Raw genomic sequence first — 17,548 nt, 5'->3', positions numbered from 1 at the left:
CGCGACTCCGAGGGGAGAGCCACCCGGAGGCGAGAAGCTGGTCCCGGGTACCCAGGCCCCGGCCCCCGCGCCGCCGCGTGCGGACAGACCGCAGCGAGCAGCGCGCCACCGCCTTCTCCGCAGCCCAGCAGAGCCTGAGACCCCTTTCGGGCTCCAGCCCTGTCAGAGCTGCGCAAGCGCACTGGGCGCTCCCAGAAAGCCCTGATGGACAGCACGGTCCCCAACGCCCCCAAAACCCCAAGGCCCAGACTGGACCCAGCTCATTCCAGGCTGAGAAGGCCGGCCCTTCTCATCTCCCAAACCAAGGGGCACCATTTCTCTTCATTTCCCTCAAACTATAGGGAACTCTTCTCGCTTTTTCCATGAAACTGAAGAGAATGTATCACCTTTCCCTAAACTACGGAAAACCCAGACTATGAATTCCCTTCAAACTAAGAGGGATTCACCCAACTTTCCCCAAAAATCTGAGGAGCGTTATTCTTATCTCGCCCCAAACTGAGGAGGGCCGTCTCCACTTCTTTCAAGCCGAGGGGTCATCCCATCCTTTTCCCAGAACTAAGAAGCACCGCTCTCTCTCTTCTTCCCCCAACTAAAGGAAAATGACTCCACGTCTTCCTTCACACTGAATGGAATCTATTTTCACTTCTTGCTCAAAATGGAAAGAGACCCATCTCCCCGCTTTCTTCACATGAGAGGATCCCATCCATTTCATCCCTCAAACTGAGGGACTCAGGACCACCTTGTCCCAAAACTAAGGGAGACCAGGCCAGCCATTATCTGAAGAAATTCCCGCCCCACCTGCCCTAACAATCCCTCAGAGGGCAGCCTCACCGCCTCACGTCCAAAGAAAGCCTCCCGGCCCTCTGCGCGCTCTCGAAGGCGGGGAGCGAGCTCGGGTTTTCCCGCCCGCCTAGCGAGGGAACTAACGGGATTACGATCGGGCCCTCTGAGTGGCTAGCCTCAAGCCCCGCCTCCGGCAGTGGTTGCCAACCCCCAGAGCTTTCCCGGATGACTCTTGGCTCCTCCCCCTTCCTCGGCCCCGCCTCCGCCCGGCTCCACCCCTCTTCAGCAGCGTCCGGTCCGGCCCCGCCCAAATCTAGTTGAGTAGTTGTCGCGGCGGGCCCGGGACCTGTCCAGAGGCGCACGGCGCGAGCCAGTGGCAGAGCCATGGCTGGCGGAGAAGACCGCGGGGACGGGGAACCGGTATCAGTGGTGACCGTGCGGGTGCAGTATCTGGAGGACACCGATCCCTTTGCATGTGCCAATTTCCCGGAGCCGCGCAGGGCCCCCACCTGCAGCCTGGACGGGGCACTGCCCTTGGGCGCACAGATACCCGCACTGCACCGCCTGCTGGGTGCGCCACTCAAGGTGAGGGTCGCCGGAGAAAGGTTGGAGACGATCGAGGAGGGTTCAGGGTGGGTGCTATGAAAGTCTTTAGGAGGTGCATTTCGGGGAGAGGCTGGAGTGGGTACGCTCCTCCGGAAAGTCTTGGGCTGGGAACCCAAGGTCCACGCGGCCCTGCTTGCAGGAACGCCTCTCAAGTTGAGGGGAAGCTGAAGAAGACAGATGGGAGTTTGTGGTCTGCCCCACCTTGGCTGCCCCTTGAATGAGGCCCGCCTGGGGAGGTTCTCGGCGTCCACTCGCTGCCTCTCTGCCTGGGTAACTACCCTGGATTGGGTGATGGTAGATTTTAGGTGGTAGTGGACCCAGGAGGCGGAGCTGGAGGTGGAGGTGTGGACCAGCTTCAACCTCACCTGAAGCAGGAACGGAACTACGAGGAGGGCGGGCCTGGGGCGGGCTAGGAAAGGTGGCAGAGGCTTCGAGTGGTGTCTGAAAGTTGGAATGGACCCTGCGGTACTGAGTGTTGCCCCTGCAGATGGGGGCGGGGGGTCTGGCTTAGGAGTGACGGAAGCGAAGAGACTTTACGGGGTGAGGGGAGTCCTCGAGAAGCGGCCCGGCCCGGGACACGCCGAGCACCAAGAGGCTCCACTGGTGGAAAAGCCCCTTGAGTGACCGCCCCTACCATCCCGTACTCGCGTCGCCGAGGGTGGGCAGCTGGAAGGGAAGGGGCCGGCCGGGCTAATTTTAAACCGCTGGCCTGTCCTAGTTTGCCTGCACCCTGGAACCGACTGGTGCACAGCACCGGGAAAGGCCCTTTTCCAGATGGCCGGCCCTACACCCCCCCCCCCCCCTTCGCCGCGTTCAGCCCCCCGCAGGCAGGCCTTTCCGGTGCGCTGGGTTTCCGGGCCAGGACTCTGGGAAGCGCACTACCACCCCTCGGGCTTCCCCGCCAACCAGTCTGCACCGAGTGGTGAAGAAAAGAAGAGAGAGTTGATGGGGGTGCCCGCCCCTGCTCCCAGCCTTAGCTGGGTCACCGAGTTACGCAAACTTGCCCCCGGGACCCGGGGTCTCCTTTGGAATGTGCCCCCGGGCACCGGGCCCCCAGCTTGCATTCCTTGCGCTGCGGGCCGGCCCCGCCTCCGAGCACGGGCGGGAGAGGTGGTGCGACTATTGGCCAGGGGAATGGCGCGTGTCCCGCGAAGCCCGAGATTCAAGGCCACGACCTGAAAGTGGCAGCATGCTACCCACTCCGGAGTTTTGATGCAACAGCCGTTCCCCGACCTCCTTGTCCCACCCTGTTGAAATGGACAAACTGAGGTGGGCCTGCAAGAAACAAGACCACCTCCTATTCAGGATGAGCACTGAGAAAAGAGGAGTGCTGAATTGAGGCCAGGTTCCTGAAACTCCTAGTGCTAAATAAGCCTGGAGCACTACAGAGAACATAGTATTCCTCCACCTGCCACTCACTCCCACTACCATAAAACTTAACCCTGACACCTCTATTTCCAAATAGGAACAGATTTGGGAGGTCAGCTATAGGAAAGAGGCTCCGAACACCACCCATATAGGGACCCATCTCCCTACCCTACCAGGTGCTCTGCCCTCTGCTCTCTGCTCCCTAGCTGAGGACACTACTGATTTCAGAGAATATGTTAAATCCCTGCCAACTCAGTCCTTCCTGGTTTCTCTACTTCCAGGAGCTCCCACCTGGTGTACCTGAGGACTGCCATATCCTCCACAGGCACAGTGCCTAGAGCCAGGACTCCCTGGGGCTGGCAGTTCTGCCAGCAATGGTCAGATGCACTGTGATGTGTTCATCCCAAATATAAACTGTGACCACAGCCCCAGAATAGAAGGCTGGAGGAAGAAGGGCTGAGAATAGGGTAGGGGCAGGGACATCAGAGAGCTGAGGGGGGGGAGCAGGGCCCCTTCTTGCAGGAAATGTCAACAGCTGGTTCCTCTCCTAGTCCTTTAAGTGAGTGCCCCAGAGGCACAGACATGACTCAGGCCTGCCTTGATAACCCTCTAGAGGGGCGAGGTGGCCTAGAAACCTAGGCATCCTCATGCAGGGTTGTAGAGCAGAAATAAGTGGGAGAGGTTTTATACACCCCGTTTCACCCTCTGTACAGTTAGTTGTCCAGCAGAGGAACAGGACACAGCAGTGTCAACCCTTCCACTCTGGGCACTGACCCCCACCATCCCTGCAGACCCTGCCCCTTCCCTGGGGGTATGCAGAGGCCCAGCCCACTTTCTTTGGGAGCTCCACCCCACACACCCCATTGGGCTAAGCCTAGGCACTTGAGTTCCCCTGGGGGCTTCCTTTTCAAGAACTTGGAGCTTTCAGATCTGAGAGGGCCTTGCTCATTTCCTCCTAGTCTAGGAGGAAGCTCCTGGCCACAGCCTCTGACTCATCTCCTGGCCCTGGAGGGGAGGAGGGGCCTGAGGCAGGGTCCTGGCAGTACCTTGGGCCATGCCTGATGTTCCCAGGGGAGTTTAGAAATATCTCTCTTCCCTCTAATGCCATTGCCTCTCCCAGCCAGGGCCCTGGCCCTGGGCCCTGTGGCTCATCTCCTTATCCAAAGCCTCGCAGTCCCACCCTCCCCGTTACCCTTTGCCCTTCTGGGAGATGCCTCAGGTGCAAAGGCCCTGCCACATCTGGGATAGTACTGACTTCTCCCTGGGCTCTAGGCAGAGGGACCTAGGTGCTGCTCTGACCCTGATGCAAAGGCCAGAGGAGCCTCTTACTCCTAGAAGCAGACATAGCCATAGAAATCTGTCCATTACCAGCAACTTTGTTCCCCTAACTGTGGCTAAAGATTAGAGTAGGACAGAGGTGGCACTGCCCTGGAATGTTTCCTGACCTTGCCCCCTCCTTGCTCCAGCCTCAGTTTACCCTTCAGAAGCAACTGTGGCAAAGGAGGCAAATGTGTGAACCTGACCTGCTGGGACAGGGACCAAATTGAGGGGTCCCAGAGGATTCTTAAGGATAAGATGAGTGCTCTGGTGGTGAGCTGAGACCTTTAGTCCCTTGATATGGAGTTTTCTTGGGAAGCGGTAGAAGATTGGGATTTGGGCATGAGTCATGGCCTCCTCCCCACTTTTCCTATGGCTGACATGTCCAATTAGCTGGTCATTCTGGACTAGGAAGCCTAGGCTGCAGCCTGGTGAGGGACCCTAGGATCTAAGGCCTGGCAGAAGTAGGTACTATTACCCCAGCATGTATGGTGGGTGTGTGTATGCTCATTGGCATTCCCTTGCTGGAACTGGGAGGACCAGTTTGGGGTATTTGCAGAGTCCAGAAAGCTGAGGGTGTAAAGCCAGCAGTCAAGGCCAGGGCCACTATCACAGCAGCCTTCTGGCCTATGCAGGTTCGCATTGGATTCGGACAGTCGGTAAAGAAACCATGGAGCCAAAAACTGGTGGGCCATAGTCTTTAATCTAGCTTGCACCCGGCGGGCAAGTAAAAATACACACTGGGCTCCAAAACCCAGTCACACTCAGTGCTCACAAAGCCACTGACTTATCCGAGTTTCCTAGAATCAAAGGTTTCTAGCTCACCAGCCTTCTTCTCCTCAGTTCCCCATCTCCTCCCTTATCCCAGATACAAACTCTACACAAACTGGCATCTCACTCAGCACTCCGCCATCTTGGCTGCTTTTCCTGGCCTTCTCCACGTGGCCTCCTCCCACTGCTGGCTCTATTCTCTCTGCTCTCTCATGCTAACCTCAGGAACCAAGAGCCAAACTCCCGCTCCGTTCCCATTTTATAGTGTAGAAATCCAAACCCTTAATCCAATATACATAATAGGGAAGTCTCTTAATACAAAGTCATTTCTCTGAGGCATGATAGGATTGTACCACCTTACACCAAAAAGGGTAGGAAAGGCTTAATCCCAAAACCAAGCCCCAGGCTACAAGGATTCTGCCTGCCTTTAGCCCACCCCAACACACATTAATATCACCTGGGCAACGGCCTCTTTAACAAAGTGAGCATAATACATTTTATCTGCCCAACAGAGGGGCTGTCTTCAGCTCTTGGCAACCCTACAGGCCTGAGCCCTCATTTCACCTCCCCTCCAGAGTTGCCTGGAACACTTCCAAAGAACAGCTGCTTAAGATCTAGATCAATTAGGCCTAGTTCCATTCCTCGTTGTGCAGCCTTGTGCAAATTCACTGAATTTCTGTGCCTTAGTTTCCTCACCTGTAAAAGGATTATCAGAAACAAACGAGGCAGCCCAGCATTGCCACAAAGAAGGCATACAAGAGTGGGTTTCCCTTCTTGAGTCCCATCCATGTCGTCTCATCCAGGAAGTCACGGTCTAGTTGGAGACCCAAGATAATGGGAAAGAAGGGTCATCAGAGCACAGGGTCTTGTGTTGATAGCAAAAGAGAAGAAACAAGAGTCCCTCAGCATATAATTCTGTCCTCTTCTCCATCGTCCTTGTAGTACCCTGCCCCTGACATGTTCATTCTCTCCTTATTACACTGCTATGAAAAATATTGGGGAGGAGACACCAGAGTCCCCTAAGCTTGGCCCTGCCGATAAAATCATTGTAACAAGTTGGTTGGGGCTGCCAAAATTCCTGAGCCCGGAGAATCAAAGGAAAAGCGCGGTCTGGAGGCTGAAGTGAGGGGCTGGGCCTGGGCAGAATAGGGGAGGGACACCACCCTAAGACGAACAGCAGAGAAGTGTGGAAGACAAGAGCCAGGAGGGAGTCAAGGATGTAGACCCTTACCGACCATGTGCTGACCCTAGAAACTGTCAGCAAGGACCGGGGTTTGGGCTTACTCAGGCCTGGCCCAGTCCCAGGGTGTGAAAAACAAGGCCCAGAGGTTTGGCTCTCAGCAGGGTTACCCAGGAAGGAGCCAGGGGTGTGAGGGACAAGTACCACTCGCTGGCAGGAAGCCTCTGCTCTTTGCTGTTTGCCTGACCCTAGTTGCCTTCCCCATCTCCACCCAGGACAAGCAGCTGGAAGAGACGGACACTGTCCTTCAGGCTTTGGGCTGCCTATTACCTGGGACCTCCTGTCCAGAAATGGGGCCCTGGCAGGATTGGACAGGTGACATGGTTAAGGAAGCCGTGGCTCCCACCAGGGTTTAAACCAGCTCATCTGAGGAGGCTGGGGGAGGTGAGCACTTAGTCTTCGGGCTCTTGCCCCATATGGATGCAGGTATCCCAATATCCTGCACATGTGGGATTAGAGCATTCAAGTGCAGATGCAGGAGGGAAGAGAGCATGCTGGGCCCAAGCTTTCTGCGGGAATGCTTCTTGGGCCTGTGCCTGGCCAGTGAGCATATATACCTGGGTGTGTAAGCAGTTACCACGTATAAGCTGATCACCCCTCCAGTGTTTATCTTTACACCATTCCATCCCTCCCCCCTCCCCTTACTTAGCACCCTTGGCCACTGTGCTTCTACATTTATTTGGGGCCTTTCTCTGAGTCAGTCCTGCCTGCCTCCCCGACTGGACTAGGAAACAAGGAAGGAGGCAGTCAGTGTCTTATTCCCTGCTATGTCCTCAGCACCTAAAACCAGCTCAATTCTTGAATGTTTGAATGAATGGGCTGTTCTATACCTGTGTGATTTGGGGGACCCCTAAGGGGGGTTGTAGCTCTGGAGGAGATGTTTCTCAAGGGTCCCAGAAGGAGATGCAGCTGTGCCTGAGTCATCCCGTGGGAAGAGGGCTCAGGAGGAATGTGGGGCTGCCCTCAGCTGAGCTGGCCTTGGACAATGTACCCCAGCCCTGGGGCTTTGCGCCCCCCCCCCCCCCATCTCGGGCCTGTTCCCAGTAGGCCCTGGAGAAGATGACTCTGCTCCTACGGAGGGGAAAGAGTCCAGGCCCGCCCAAGGCGCCCAGGGGAGGGCACGCAGCCAGGCAGGAAGTGGTACAGAAAACAGGCTGGAGTATTTGTCCTATGTCCTATGTCCCAGGCAGTGGGGGGAGGCGGTCACCCAAAAGCCTCACAGGAAGGGCCTGAACTGCCAGGAAGTAGTTGGGTCAGGCTCTCAGGCATTGCAGGGGTACTAAGCAGAGGCAGGGGTCGGGGCAAGAGCTGGACTCAGACTCCCTTTCCCCCAGGGGACCAAGGGCAGCTGGAAGCCCTTGGGCTAGGTCCAGAGCAAGGCAGGTCTGACAGAACAACAGAACAAATGTTGTGGTTGACTTTCTCATAAGATGGAGACCAGAAGCAATCTGACTGCAGAGGGGCACTCTCCCTGGGTCATGGCACCTCAAGGAGTGGAGCCAATCGAATCAAGAGGACTTTCTGTGGGGGAGGTGTTCAGGGGAGGCACAGTGCTGTCATCAGACTCTCCACAGTCACCCTGCTAGGCCCTTCTACAGGCACCTGTCAAGGGGCCAAGTGTCCTGCCCAGCGGTGGAGAGGAGCCAGGCTCAGTGAGGAGAGAGACATGGGAAGCACATACATGGATAGAGCATGTACCTTTTTGTTACAACACTGATTTCAGCAGCCCACTGTAGACTGACTGAGTCAGATCCTAAAATCTGGTTTTTAATAGGTCCCGTGGAGGCCTCCAAGGTCCAGCTAGGACCATGGTCACTGTAGCCCACTTGAGGGTAAGGCAAAGACCTTCAGGCCTGGAGGGACTGGGAACCTGTGAATTAGCCTCTGCTCCTCTCTGCCTTAACTCAAGAATATACAAACACAGCCTGACCAGGCGGTGGCACAGTGGATAGAGCGTCAGACTGGGATGCCGAGGACCCAGGTTTGAGACCCCAAGGTCGCCAGCTTGAACGTGGGCTGATCTGGTTTGAGCAAAAGCTCACCAACTTGGACCCCAAGGTTGCTGGCTCGAGCAAGGGGATACTCGGTCTGCTGAAGGCCCACGGTCAAGGCACATATGAGAAAGCAATCAATGAACAACTAAGGTGTTGCAACGAAAAACTTAATGATTGATGCTTCTCATCTCTCCGTTCTTGTCTGTCTGTCCCTGTCTATCCCTCTCTCTCTCTCTCTGTCTCTATTAAAAAAAAAAAAAAGAAAGAATACACAAACATATACTACCCAGCTGGGTTTGCACCTCTGAGCATTCTTTTTTTCTTTTTTCTTTTTTTTTTTCTGAAGCTGGAAACGGGGAGAGACAGTCAGACAGACTCCCACATGTGCCCGACCGGGATCCATTCGGCACGCCCACCAGGGGGCGATGCTCTGCCCGGGGGGGGGGGGGTCGCTCTGTTGCGACCAGAGCCACTCTAGCACCTGGGGCAGAGGCCAAGGAGCCATCCCCAGTGCCCGGGCTATCTTTGCTCAAATGGAGCCTCGCTGGGGGAGGGGAAGAGAGAAACAGAGAGGAAGGAGAGGGGGAGGGGTGGAGAAGCAGATGGGCACCTCTCCTGTGTGCCCTGGCCAGGAATCGAACCTGGGACTTCTGCACGCCAGGCCGATGCTGTACCACTGAGCCAACCTGCCAGGGCCTCCGAGCATTCTTAACACTTTTTCCCTGGCTTGAATGCTTTGTGGCATCAGTTTATCACCCCCTAGGGCTGTGAACTTCCTTGAAGGCAGTAACTTCCTTCCAGCTTCTCTCTATTCTCCTTCCTTATTCATGTTCATTAGCTCAACACATGTTTAGTGAGCACTTACTATGTGCCAAGTGCTAGAGTAGGCCCTGCAGATATATAGCATGCAGCAAGACTGAACCCAGAGAACACATGGTTAAGGGGAAGGAGACTAGTGTCTAGGATATTATACTGCTTTGGGCCTTAGAGTGGCCTACACACAAGGCATGGAGGAGTCTGGGAAGTCTTTTCAAAAAAGACTTAGCAAATCTGAAAGCTAAAGAATGGGTAGATGTTAGCCAGGAGAAGACATAGCACATACAAATTGAAAAAAAGCCTGGCACCTGAGGTGGGCTTTGCTCATAGTAGGTGCATTAGGAAGGACTACTGAAGGAATGCATAGCTACATTGCAGAGCTTGTAGTGTGCCTCTGCCAGCACCCCGAGTAGGAGGTAAGAGGTCATGGGATCTTCGTATGCACCCCTGCCCACCTTCTCCCCAGCTCTGACAGCTATTCTCTTTGCCCCCAGCTAGAGGACTGTGCCCTGCAAGTGTCCCCTTCTGGATACTACCTGGACCCTGAGCTGTCCTTGGAAGAACAGCGGGAGATGCTGGAGGGCTTCTATGAAGAGATCAGGTCAGAGCTGATGAGGCCAGGAAGACAAGGCTAGCCCCATCCTTGCCCTACCAGGGACTGGCTCAGGTGTCAGCAGCCAAGACACCTGATCTTTAGGCTGGTCTGTGGATCACTTCCTGCTGCCCCAGGGAACTGTGCCAGGGGAATCCCAAGGCCTGGCCAGTGTTACCTGCTGCCCAGGATGGGAGTATGGGGCTCTCTCACACACCTGAGATCCCTGTGTTTGCAGAAACTCTTCTGTCTGGCCAACCCTAGGGCTTGGAGGGGCAGTTGGGAAGAAAGAGCTGGGCCTGGGTTGGCATGTGGGGAGGTCTTTGGCTGCCTTGGTGTGGGGGAAGGACCCAACCCCAAGGAATGGGCTGGGAGCTGCTGACTTGGCTGCTTGATTCCAGCAAAGGGCGGAAGCCTACGCTGATCCTGCGGACACAGCTCTCTGTGAGGGTCAATGCCATCTTAGGTGAGTGTGTGAGGGCATCAACGCCCAGCAATTCCCCCACCCCAGCACAACCGGCTCAGTTTCTATCAGGCCTGTGCGGGACAGTGGACAGGGATGATCAGAGATAGGATATGTAGTCCCTCCCCATTCCCAGTCTGACCTCTCCTTCCATAGCTTGGGCTGATTCCACAGCTAGACTGTGGCGGGGGCCACCCAGAGTCAGTGAGTAAGTAGAAGAGGAGGTGGGAGGTTCAAGAGTACTAGAATGTTTGGTGGGGGTGTCCTCTCGAGGTTACTATGGCCACCTCCCCCTTGCAGAAAAGTTATACGGCTCCAGTGGCCCTGAGCTCCGCCGCTCCCTCTTCTCACTAAAGCAGATCTTCCAGGTGAGGTGAGGCCCAGAGGTGGGCTGGGGGTGGGCATCCAGCCTGAACCTCGCTAAACTCCCCATGGTGCCTCCAGGAAGACAAGGACCTGGTGCCTGAATTTGTGCATTCAGAGGGGCTGAGTTGCCTGATCCGTGTGGGGGCTGCTGCAGACCACAACTACCAGACCTACATCCTCCGAGGTCAGCCCCACCCCTCCACCATGACCCTTGTTGTCAGTGACCCCTTACTGATCTCTTGTCTCTGTGTCCCCAGCACTAGGCCAACTGATGCTTTTTGTGGATGGGATGCTGGGGGTGGTGGCCCACACTGAGACCGTGCAGTGGCTGTACACCCTGTGTGCCAGCCCGGTAAGTGGCCCTCCATCAAGCCGTGTACCCTCTTCTCACTGCCTCTCTCTGGGCCTCAGTTTCCTCTTCTGCAAAATGGGCTATAGTGGAGTGAGTCCGTGGCCCCCTAAGCCTAGAAAACACTTCAACACCTGGGCCTAGAGCCAGGGTCTTTCTGCTGACACTCTCCTCTCAGTCCAGCCCAAGTAGGCCTTCCTCCCCCACAGAAGGAGCCGGCACAAGCCTCACTCATATATGGTGATCCCTCCCCCTAGTCCCGCTTGGTGGTGAAGACAGCCCTGAAGCTGCTGCTGGTGTTTGTGGAATACTCTGAGAGCAACGCGCCGCTGTTCATCTACGCAGTCAACTCTGTGGCGAGCACCACAGGTCAGAGGCTGTCCCTCGCTCCCCCAGCACTCAGAGCCTTCTTTCTACCTTTCTCTGCATGACTGCTCCCCCTTCTGTGTGACAGGTACTTTTCCATGGGCCAATCTGGTGTTCATCCTAGAGGAGAAGAATGGTACAGACCCTGAGTTGTTGGTGTACACAGTTACCCTCATCAATAAGGTGTGTGGGGGGGGAGGTGAGGTGGAACCAAACACCGCTTCTGAGCCCCTCAGGCACCTGACTTCAGGCCACCATTAATTTCAGTCTTGCCCTCCTGTCTCCACTCTAGACGCTGGCCGCGCTCCCAGATCAGGACTCCTTCTACGATGTGACGGATGCGCTGGAGCAGCAGGGAATGGAGGCACTGGTCCAGCGCCACTTGAGCACTGCGGGCACTGACGTTGACCTTCGAGCGCAGCTTGTGCTCTACGAGGTAGGCTGGGCCAACTGGGAGCGAGAGGAGGGGAGGGAGAGGGCGCTGTTCCCCAGCGCTCAACCTTGCCTCTGCTGCTCACATCTGGGCCCATGTCTGCTAGAGCGCCCTGCGGTTGGAGGATGGTGACATAGAGGAACCGGCCGCGGGTGGGCGGCGGGAACGGAGAAAGCCCTCTTCAGAGGAAGGCAAGAGGAGCCGCCGATCTCTAGAAGGCGGGGGCTGCACTGTGCGTGCCACTGAGCCTGGGTAAGAAAATGCCTCAGCAGTTGGGGTGGAGGGATGGGTGGACCTGGAGAAGCCCAGGCTCCTGACTGACCCCGCCTCCAGCCCCACAGGCCCCTCCTCTACCACCACCAGCCCTGCCTCACCGACAAGCTCCGCCTCCAGCCCCACAGGCCCCGCCCCGCCTACAGGCCCTGGGCGGGGCCAGGTGGGCCCTGCCTCTGGCCTCTATACCTCGGTGAACCTCTTTCCTGCGCTCTCCGTGACACCCTCAGCTGACAGCTCCTCTGAGAGGAGCATCTACAAGTAAGTAGGCAGATAGACACTGCCCGCACCTGGAATCCTCTTCCCACCTGTCCCCCAGCTCTGCTCCCCTTCATGGACCCTCCGCCTCCTCTGCCCAAACGCGTGCTTTCTCTTTCTTTCCAGACTTCACCAAACTGCTCCTGTTTGGTAAGTGACTACTGGGGGGGTGAGGTTCGGTTCTGACTGGACCTCCTCCTCCTGTGGCTTCTCTTCATCTCTTTCTAACGTTCCGTCTGTCTTAGCCAATGTCACCTATCTCCCTACTCCTACTGTCTTTCTGTTTCTTGGTCACTGTCTCTGACTCTTGTTCTAATCTGCCTTTGTCTCTTACTGCACCCTGTCTGGCTTTATGTCGGTCTCTCCCCTCCGCTTACACTTTGCTCTTGTCATGTCTCCCCCGAGCCCCTCCTCTTCCCACTGTGGCCGGGAAGGAGTCCCTGACAGCACTGCCCAGCTCTGTGTGGGTGTGAGCAATTGGGCTTTGGGGCTGAGCAGACACCACAATTACTATCTCTTCTCTCATCCCCTCACCCAGGGCCCCTGAGAGCCCACCTGTCCCCCAGTCCCCTACTGGGCAGGCCAGGCTGGAGTAAGTACAGATGCCAGCCTGCCAGGCCTGCCATGTGCTCAGGGCTTCAGCATTGCTTCCCCCTGCGGGGATTCCACTTGCCTGATGCAGTCAGAGCAGGGGGACCCTCAGGCCCTTCTCTCCCAGACTATGCCTCCTCAGTTACCTGTGGACTAAGTACTGGGATTAGTTCACTGGGGTCATAGTGGTCCCTGTGCTTCAATAGTGACAACTTAATGGCTTTGACTGGAGCTGAGGACAGGGACTCTCAACCTGGGGTCCATTCTCCCATGTGGTCAGAACAGGACTATGGCAGGGAGGGGATCTAGGGTGTTGTGTGGTGTGGAGGTGGAGAAGCAACCTGGGTCTAAGTTAAGGGCAGGGACTGAGGGCCATCAGAGGCTAGAGGAACCAAAAAAGAGACATTAGATCATATTCACGTCTACGGCCATACCACCCTGAACGCGCCCGATCTCGTCTGATCTCGGAAGCTAAGCAGGGTCGGGCCTGGTTAGTACTTGGATGGGAGATCATATTCACTACCTCAACATGACCTGAGTGCCTGTCATTTACCAGGCCCCTTTCTGGGCATAGGTCATAGCTCTTAGAAGCTACAGACATGCCAAGGGAAGGACAGCCTGGTATGCCCATTGGGACAGCTGTCCCCTTAGCCTGCTCTAAGGGCCCTTGTCTAGAATCAGAGTAATTAACGTGAACTGCAAGTTTGTAAGTCTAATATTAAGTAGAACTTCTCTATATATATTGATCTAGGAATGCTGGGTTGGAAGTGACCCTCCCGAGATGTGGAGAACTAAACAGGGACTGGACTTGAGGGGTTGGGTCCTGGGTGTGCTCAGCGCATGGTCTGTTCCTGTGTGTCTGTGTGTGCCCAGGGGCCCAGCATGTGCATCACCCTGGGCTGGATGTGTCAGATACCCTCACTGACAAGTGCCTCCCTCCAGAGCCCGGTTCCTGGAGAATGTGGCAGCGGCAGAAACAGAGAAGCAGGCTGCGCTGGCCCAGGGCCGGGCAGAGACATTGGCTGGGGCAGTGCCCGATGAGGCTGATGGGCATCCAGGTAAGTAGATGGGTGGGCAGAACCTACCCATGTTGCCCTATTGCTCTGCAGAGGGCAAGACATTGACAGCTGCTTTTCTTTTTCTAGATGCCCGGGAACTATGGGATTCCCCTGAACCAGTCCCTGCACCCAGATCACCCCAGAGCCCTGTCCCCCGAGTACTACTCCGGGCCCAGCGGAGCCTTGAGCCAGAGCTCAAGGAGCCACTGGCCCCACCAAGCCCCAAAGCTGAGCCCACCCAGGAGCTCCATACCCGTGTCCCCAAGCTCTGCATTGGGGACCTGGACTTCTCAGATCTGGGGGAGGACGAAGACCAGGACATGCTAAACATAGAGTCTGTGGAAGCTGGGAAAGGGGTCCCACCTCCACCCCCCCCACTGCCCTCCCTCTCTGAAGGCCCCCCACCTCCTCCACCCCCTCCTCCTCCACCTATCAAAGGCCCCCTCCCACCACCTCCACCCCCAGCTGCCCCTCTTCCCCCCTCAGCACCAGACGGCCTAGCCCTCCCCACTAAGAGGAAGACAGTAAAACTCTTCTGGCGAGAGCTAAAGCTGGCTGGGGGCCACGGAGGCTCTAGGAGCCGCTTTGGGCCCTGCTCCACCCTGTGGGCCTCACTGGAGCCTGTCTCAGTGGACACAGCCCGGCTGGAACACCTGTTTGAGTCCCGTGCCAAGGACATGGTACCTTCCAAGGTAAATGCACCCTCATCTGCAAGGCAACCCCAGTGGAGAGGGGAGGGAATCAGAGCTCAAGGGTCTTAACTGCTGGGGCTGCCACTCATTTCCCACATGGGGAAACTGAGGCAAAGAAAGGCATGGGGACTTGTCTCGGGTCTCTTAACAAGGGATCAGCAGAGTCCTAACTAGCATCTAAGTTCGTCCTAGGTCCCCAGTTGTGGGGTGACCCCACCATTTGGCTATTTAGGGGGGGGTCTTGGAGTGCCTCTTAGACTGTTGCCCCAACTAGTCCCTTTCCCAGTCTTACACTGCCCTTCCCCCCACCTCAAAGAAAGCTGGTGAGGGCCGCCGGACAATGACCATGGTGCTGGACCCCAAGCGCAGCAACGCTATCAACATCGGCCTGACCACACTGCCACCTGTGCATGTCATCAAGGCTGCCCTGCTCAGCTTCGATGAGTTTGCTGTCAGCAAGGACGGCATTGAGGTGAGGACACCTAGCTGGGGGTGAGGAGGGAGCTGGGAGGTCCAGCCCACTCCTTCGGTCACCAGGTATTTCCTGTCCCTCCAGTGGTGGGCATAGGCTTAGCAGAGCAGTTTCCAGTCCCTGGGGCTCCCTAAGATAGCCTAGGGGGGTGGGGTGAAGACCAACACCAGAGGCCTCAGGCCAGCACTGAGTGGCCTATGTGGGGTGGTGGTTGTGTCTTCAGAAATTACTGACCATGATGCCCACAGAGGAGGAGCGACAGAAGATCGAGGAGGCCCAGCTGGCCAATCCTGACATACCTCTGGGCCCAGCTGAGACCTTCCTCATGACTCTGGCTTCCATTGGGGGCCTAGCTGCCCGCCTACAACTCTGGGCCTTCAAGCTGGACTATGACAGCATGGAACGGGTACCTGGGTCAGGGGATGGGACAGGCATTGGGGGCAGGTAAGTATGATGACCATGTAGTCTAAGAGTCCTTGGCTTCCCACACCAGGAAATTGCAGAACCACTGTTTGACCTGAAAGTGGGTATGGAACAGCTGGTACAAAATGCCACCTTCCGCTGCATCCTGGCCACCTTGCTGGCTGTGGGCAACTTCCTAAATGGCTCCAAGGTGAGTGACAGCACATGAGGGCTGGGGACCAGGCTGTGGTGCCAGCCAGGCCCAGGCTCAGACAACGTCCTTTCAGAGCAGTGGCTTTGAGCTGAGCTACCTGGAGAAGGTGTCAGAGGTGAAGGACACAGTGCGCAGGCAGTCACTGCTGCACCACATCTGCTCCTTGGTGCTCCACACCCGGCCCGATTCCTCCGACCTCTACTCAGAAATCCCAGCTCTGACCCGCTGCGCCAAGGTTAGCACCAGCCAGACTTGAATAAGACTGGCCACGGCGTGAGGGCATGCTGCTTCCTGGAGCCGGCTTCCCCCCTCCTCCCTATTTCGGCTGCTGTGCCAGAGCTTGCTGTGCCACAGGTGTTTGTGTGGGCTGTGTCCTCTGCCAGAAATGCTTTCCTCTATTGGCCTGGCTACACCTACTCAGTCTTTGGGTCTCAGCTTACCTACCACTTCCCTCAACAAACTTTCTCTGCTCCCATTGGATCAAAAGGACGTATCTGTCTCCTATGTAGCCTGTGAATTTTTGGAGGGCAGGGGCTGGACCTTGTCTGTGTTCCTATGGCCCAGGCTGACCAGCCAGGCACAGAAGCAGCCTCAGGCAGTACCTTCTTGTGGGGAGATAGCCCGTGTACCCTCTGCTTTTCTAGGTGGACTTTGAGCAGCTGACTGAGAACCTCGGGCAGCTGGAGCACCGGAGCCGGGCAGCTGAGGAGAGTCTGCGGAGCTTGGCCAAGCACGAGCTGGCCCCGGCCCTGCGTGCCCGCCTCACCCACTTCCTGGCCCACTGTGCCCGCCGTGTTGCCATGCTGCGAGTAGTGCACCGCCGTGTCTGCAACAGGTGGGATCACTGGCCCGAGGCAGGACCGCCACCACTGTCCCTTGTCCCCAAACAGGACTCACCATCCAGTCTTACCCTGACTGCCTAGGTTCCATGCCTTCCTGCTGTACCTCGGGTACACGGCACAGGCAGCCCGGGAAGTGCGCGTCACCCAGTTCTGCCACACGCTGCGGGAGTTTGCCCTGGAGTACCGGACTTGCCGAGAACGGGTGCTGCAACAGCAGAAGAAGCGGGCCACGTACCGTGAGCGCAACAAGACCCGGGGACGCATGATCACTGAGGTGGGTACCACTTCCAGGTTTTGGCTGCCCCCCCCCGCCCCGCCTTGGTTTTCCTTCCTGGCTCCCAGCTCATCCTTCTTCCCTCTCTAGACAGAGAAGTTCTCAGGTGTGGCTGGGGAAGCACCCAGTAACCCGTCTATCCCAGTGGCTGTGGGTAGTGGCCCAGGCCAGGGTGATGCAGACAGTCATGCCAGCATGAAGAGCCTGCTGACCAGCAAGCCTGAGGACACCACACATGGCCGCCGTAGCAGAGGTGGGAAATGTGACCACTGGGGTGAATGGGTTTGCTTTGGGGCCACCTTGGCTTGACCTCCCTGTCTGGTCTCCCTCAGGCCTGGCCCAGAGCAGCTCCCCAGTCATGCCCACAGCAGCAGGGCCCTCTACTGTACCCCCAGAAGAACCCCCAGGCTCCAGTTTACCCAGCGACACTTCAGATGAGATCATGGACCTGCTGGTGCAGTCAGTGACCAAGAGCAGCCCTCGTGCCTTAGCTGCTCGGGAACGCAAGCGTTCCCGTGGCAACCGCAAATCCTGTGAGTACTCCCTGCATGTCCCCTGCCCACTTCACCCCCATCAACCCCCTCCAACCCTGCTCTGTCCTTGCAGTGAGACGGACATTGAAGAGCGGGCTCGGAGACGACCTGGTGCAGGCACTGGGACTGAGCAAGGGACCCGGCCTGGAGGTGTGAAGGCGCTATCTCCAGGATATCTATCTGGGCCACAGTCTGCATGCAAAGGACTATAGAGTGAGGAGGGGCCAGGGCAGAATTCTGGGCATCTTCTCAACCCTGGGTTCACTCTGTGACCACTAGCCAGTGCCTTGACAGTATTATCTGTGTGTGTGTGTGTGTGTGTGTGTGTGCGCGCGCGCACATGTATGAGTTCCCCTAACACGTGGGACATAATAAAGTTTTCTTAGCCAATCCAAGAGCCTTTTTCTTCTTTCATGGTATAGACCACACTGGTATATACCAAGGTAATACCAGGAGAGAAATACCAAAGTATTGG

The 17,548-nt window shown here is 56.7% G+C and overlaps 1 protein-coding gene across 3 annotated transcripts; it reads left to right on the top strand.

Annotated features, from left to right (window-relative positions):
- The first annotated feature begins 1,116 nt into the window (after nucleotides 1–1,116).
- FHOD1 (formin homology 2 domain containing 1) lies at nucleotides 1,117–17,457 on the top strand. 3 transcript variants are annotated; one of them, XM_066349146.1, is made up of 24 exons: nucleotides 1,117–1,368; nucleotides 9,390–9,496; nucleotides 9,889–9,953; nucleotides 10,251–10,318; nucleotides 10,395–10,500; nucleotides 10,574–10,668; nucleotides 10,923–11,034; nucleotides 11,120–11,214; nucleotides 11,324–11,467; nucleotides 11,571–11,716; nucleotides 11,828–11,998; nucleotides 12,122–12,145; nucleotides 12,534–12,587; nucleotides 13,529–13,644; nucleotides 13,732–14,336; nucleotides 14,653–14,808; nucleotides 15,032–15,214; nucleotides 15,302–15,421; nucleotides 15,498–15,659; nucleotides 16,069–16,259; nucleotides 16,348–16,540; nucleotides 16,631–16,793; nucleotides 16,873–17,073; nucleotides 17,147–17,457. In XM_066349146.1, the coding sequence occupies exons 1-24, from the start codon at nucleotides 1,168–1,170 to the stop codon at nucleotides 17,227–17,229; spliced, it is 3,561 nt and encodes a 1,186-aa protein (XP_066205243.1). In that variant the 5' UTR covers nucleotides 1,117–1,167; the 3' UTR covers nucleotides 17,230–17,457. The 3 variants fall into 3 exon arrangements, with proteins under 3 accessions (XP_066205243.1, XP_066205242.1, XP_066205244.1); XM_066349145.1 differs by having other exon boundaries at nucleotides 11,798–11,998; XM_066349147.1 differs by lacking the exons at nucleotides 12,122–12,145; nucleotides 12,534–12,587 and having other exon boundaries at nucleotides 11,798–11,998.
- Nucleotides 17,458–17,548: the final 91 nt, after the last annotated feature.

Source organism: Saccopteryx leptura, chromosome 9, assembly GCF_036850995.1.
Source record: "Saccopteryx leptura isolate mSacLep1 chromosome 9, mSacLep1_pri_phased_curated, whole genome shotgun sequence".
NCBI lineage: Eukaryota > Metazoa > Chordata > Mammalia > Chiroptera > Emballonuridae > Saccopteryx > Saccopteryx leptura.
Note: the sequence above shows the minus strand (reverse complement) of the source record. Positions and strands in the feature narration are given on the sequence as shown.

What these genes read in the sequence shown, in the direction of transcription:
- FHOD1 (XM_066349145.1), top strand. Translation starts at nt 1,168, where the DNA reads ATGGCTGGCGGAGAAGACCGCGGGGACGGGGAACCGGTATCAGTGGTG. An exon ending in CACTAAAGCAGATCTTCCAG is followed by an intron (nt 10,319 to 10,394) that starts GTGAGGTGAGGC and finishes TGGTGCCTCCAG; the next exon opens with GAAGACAAGGACCTGGTGCC. An exon ending in ACATGGCCGCCGTAGCAGAG is followed by an intron (nt 16,794 to 16,872) that starts GTGGGAAATGTG and finishes GGTCTCCCTCAG; the next exon opens with GCCTGGCCCAGAGCAGCTCC.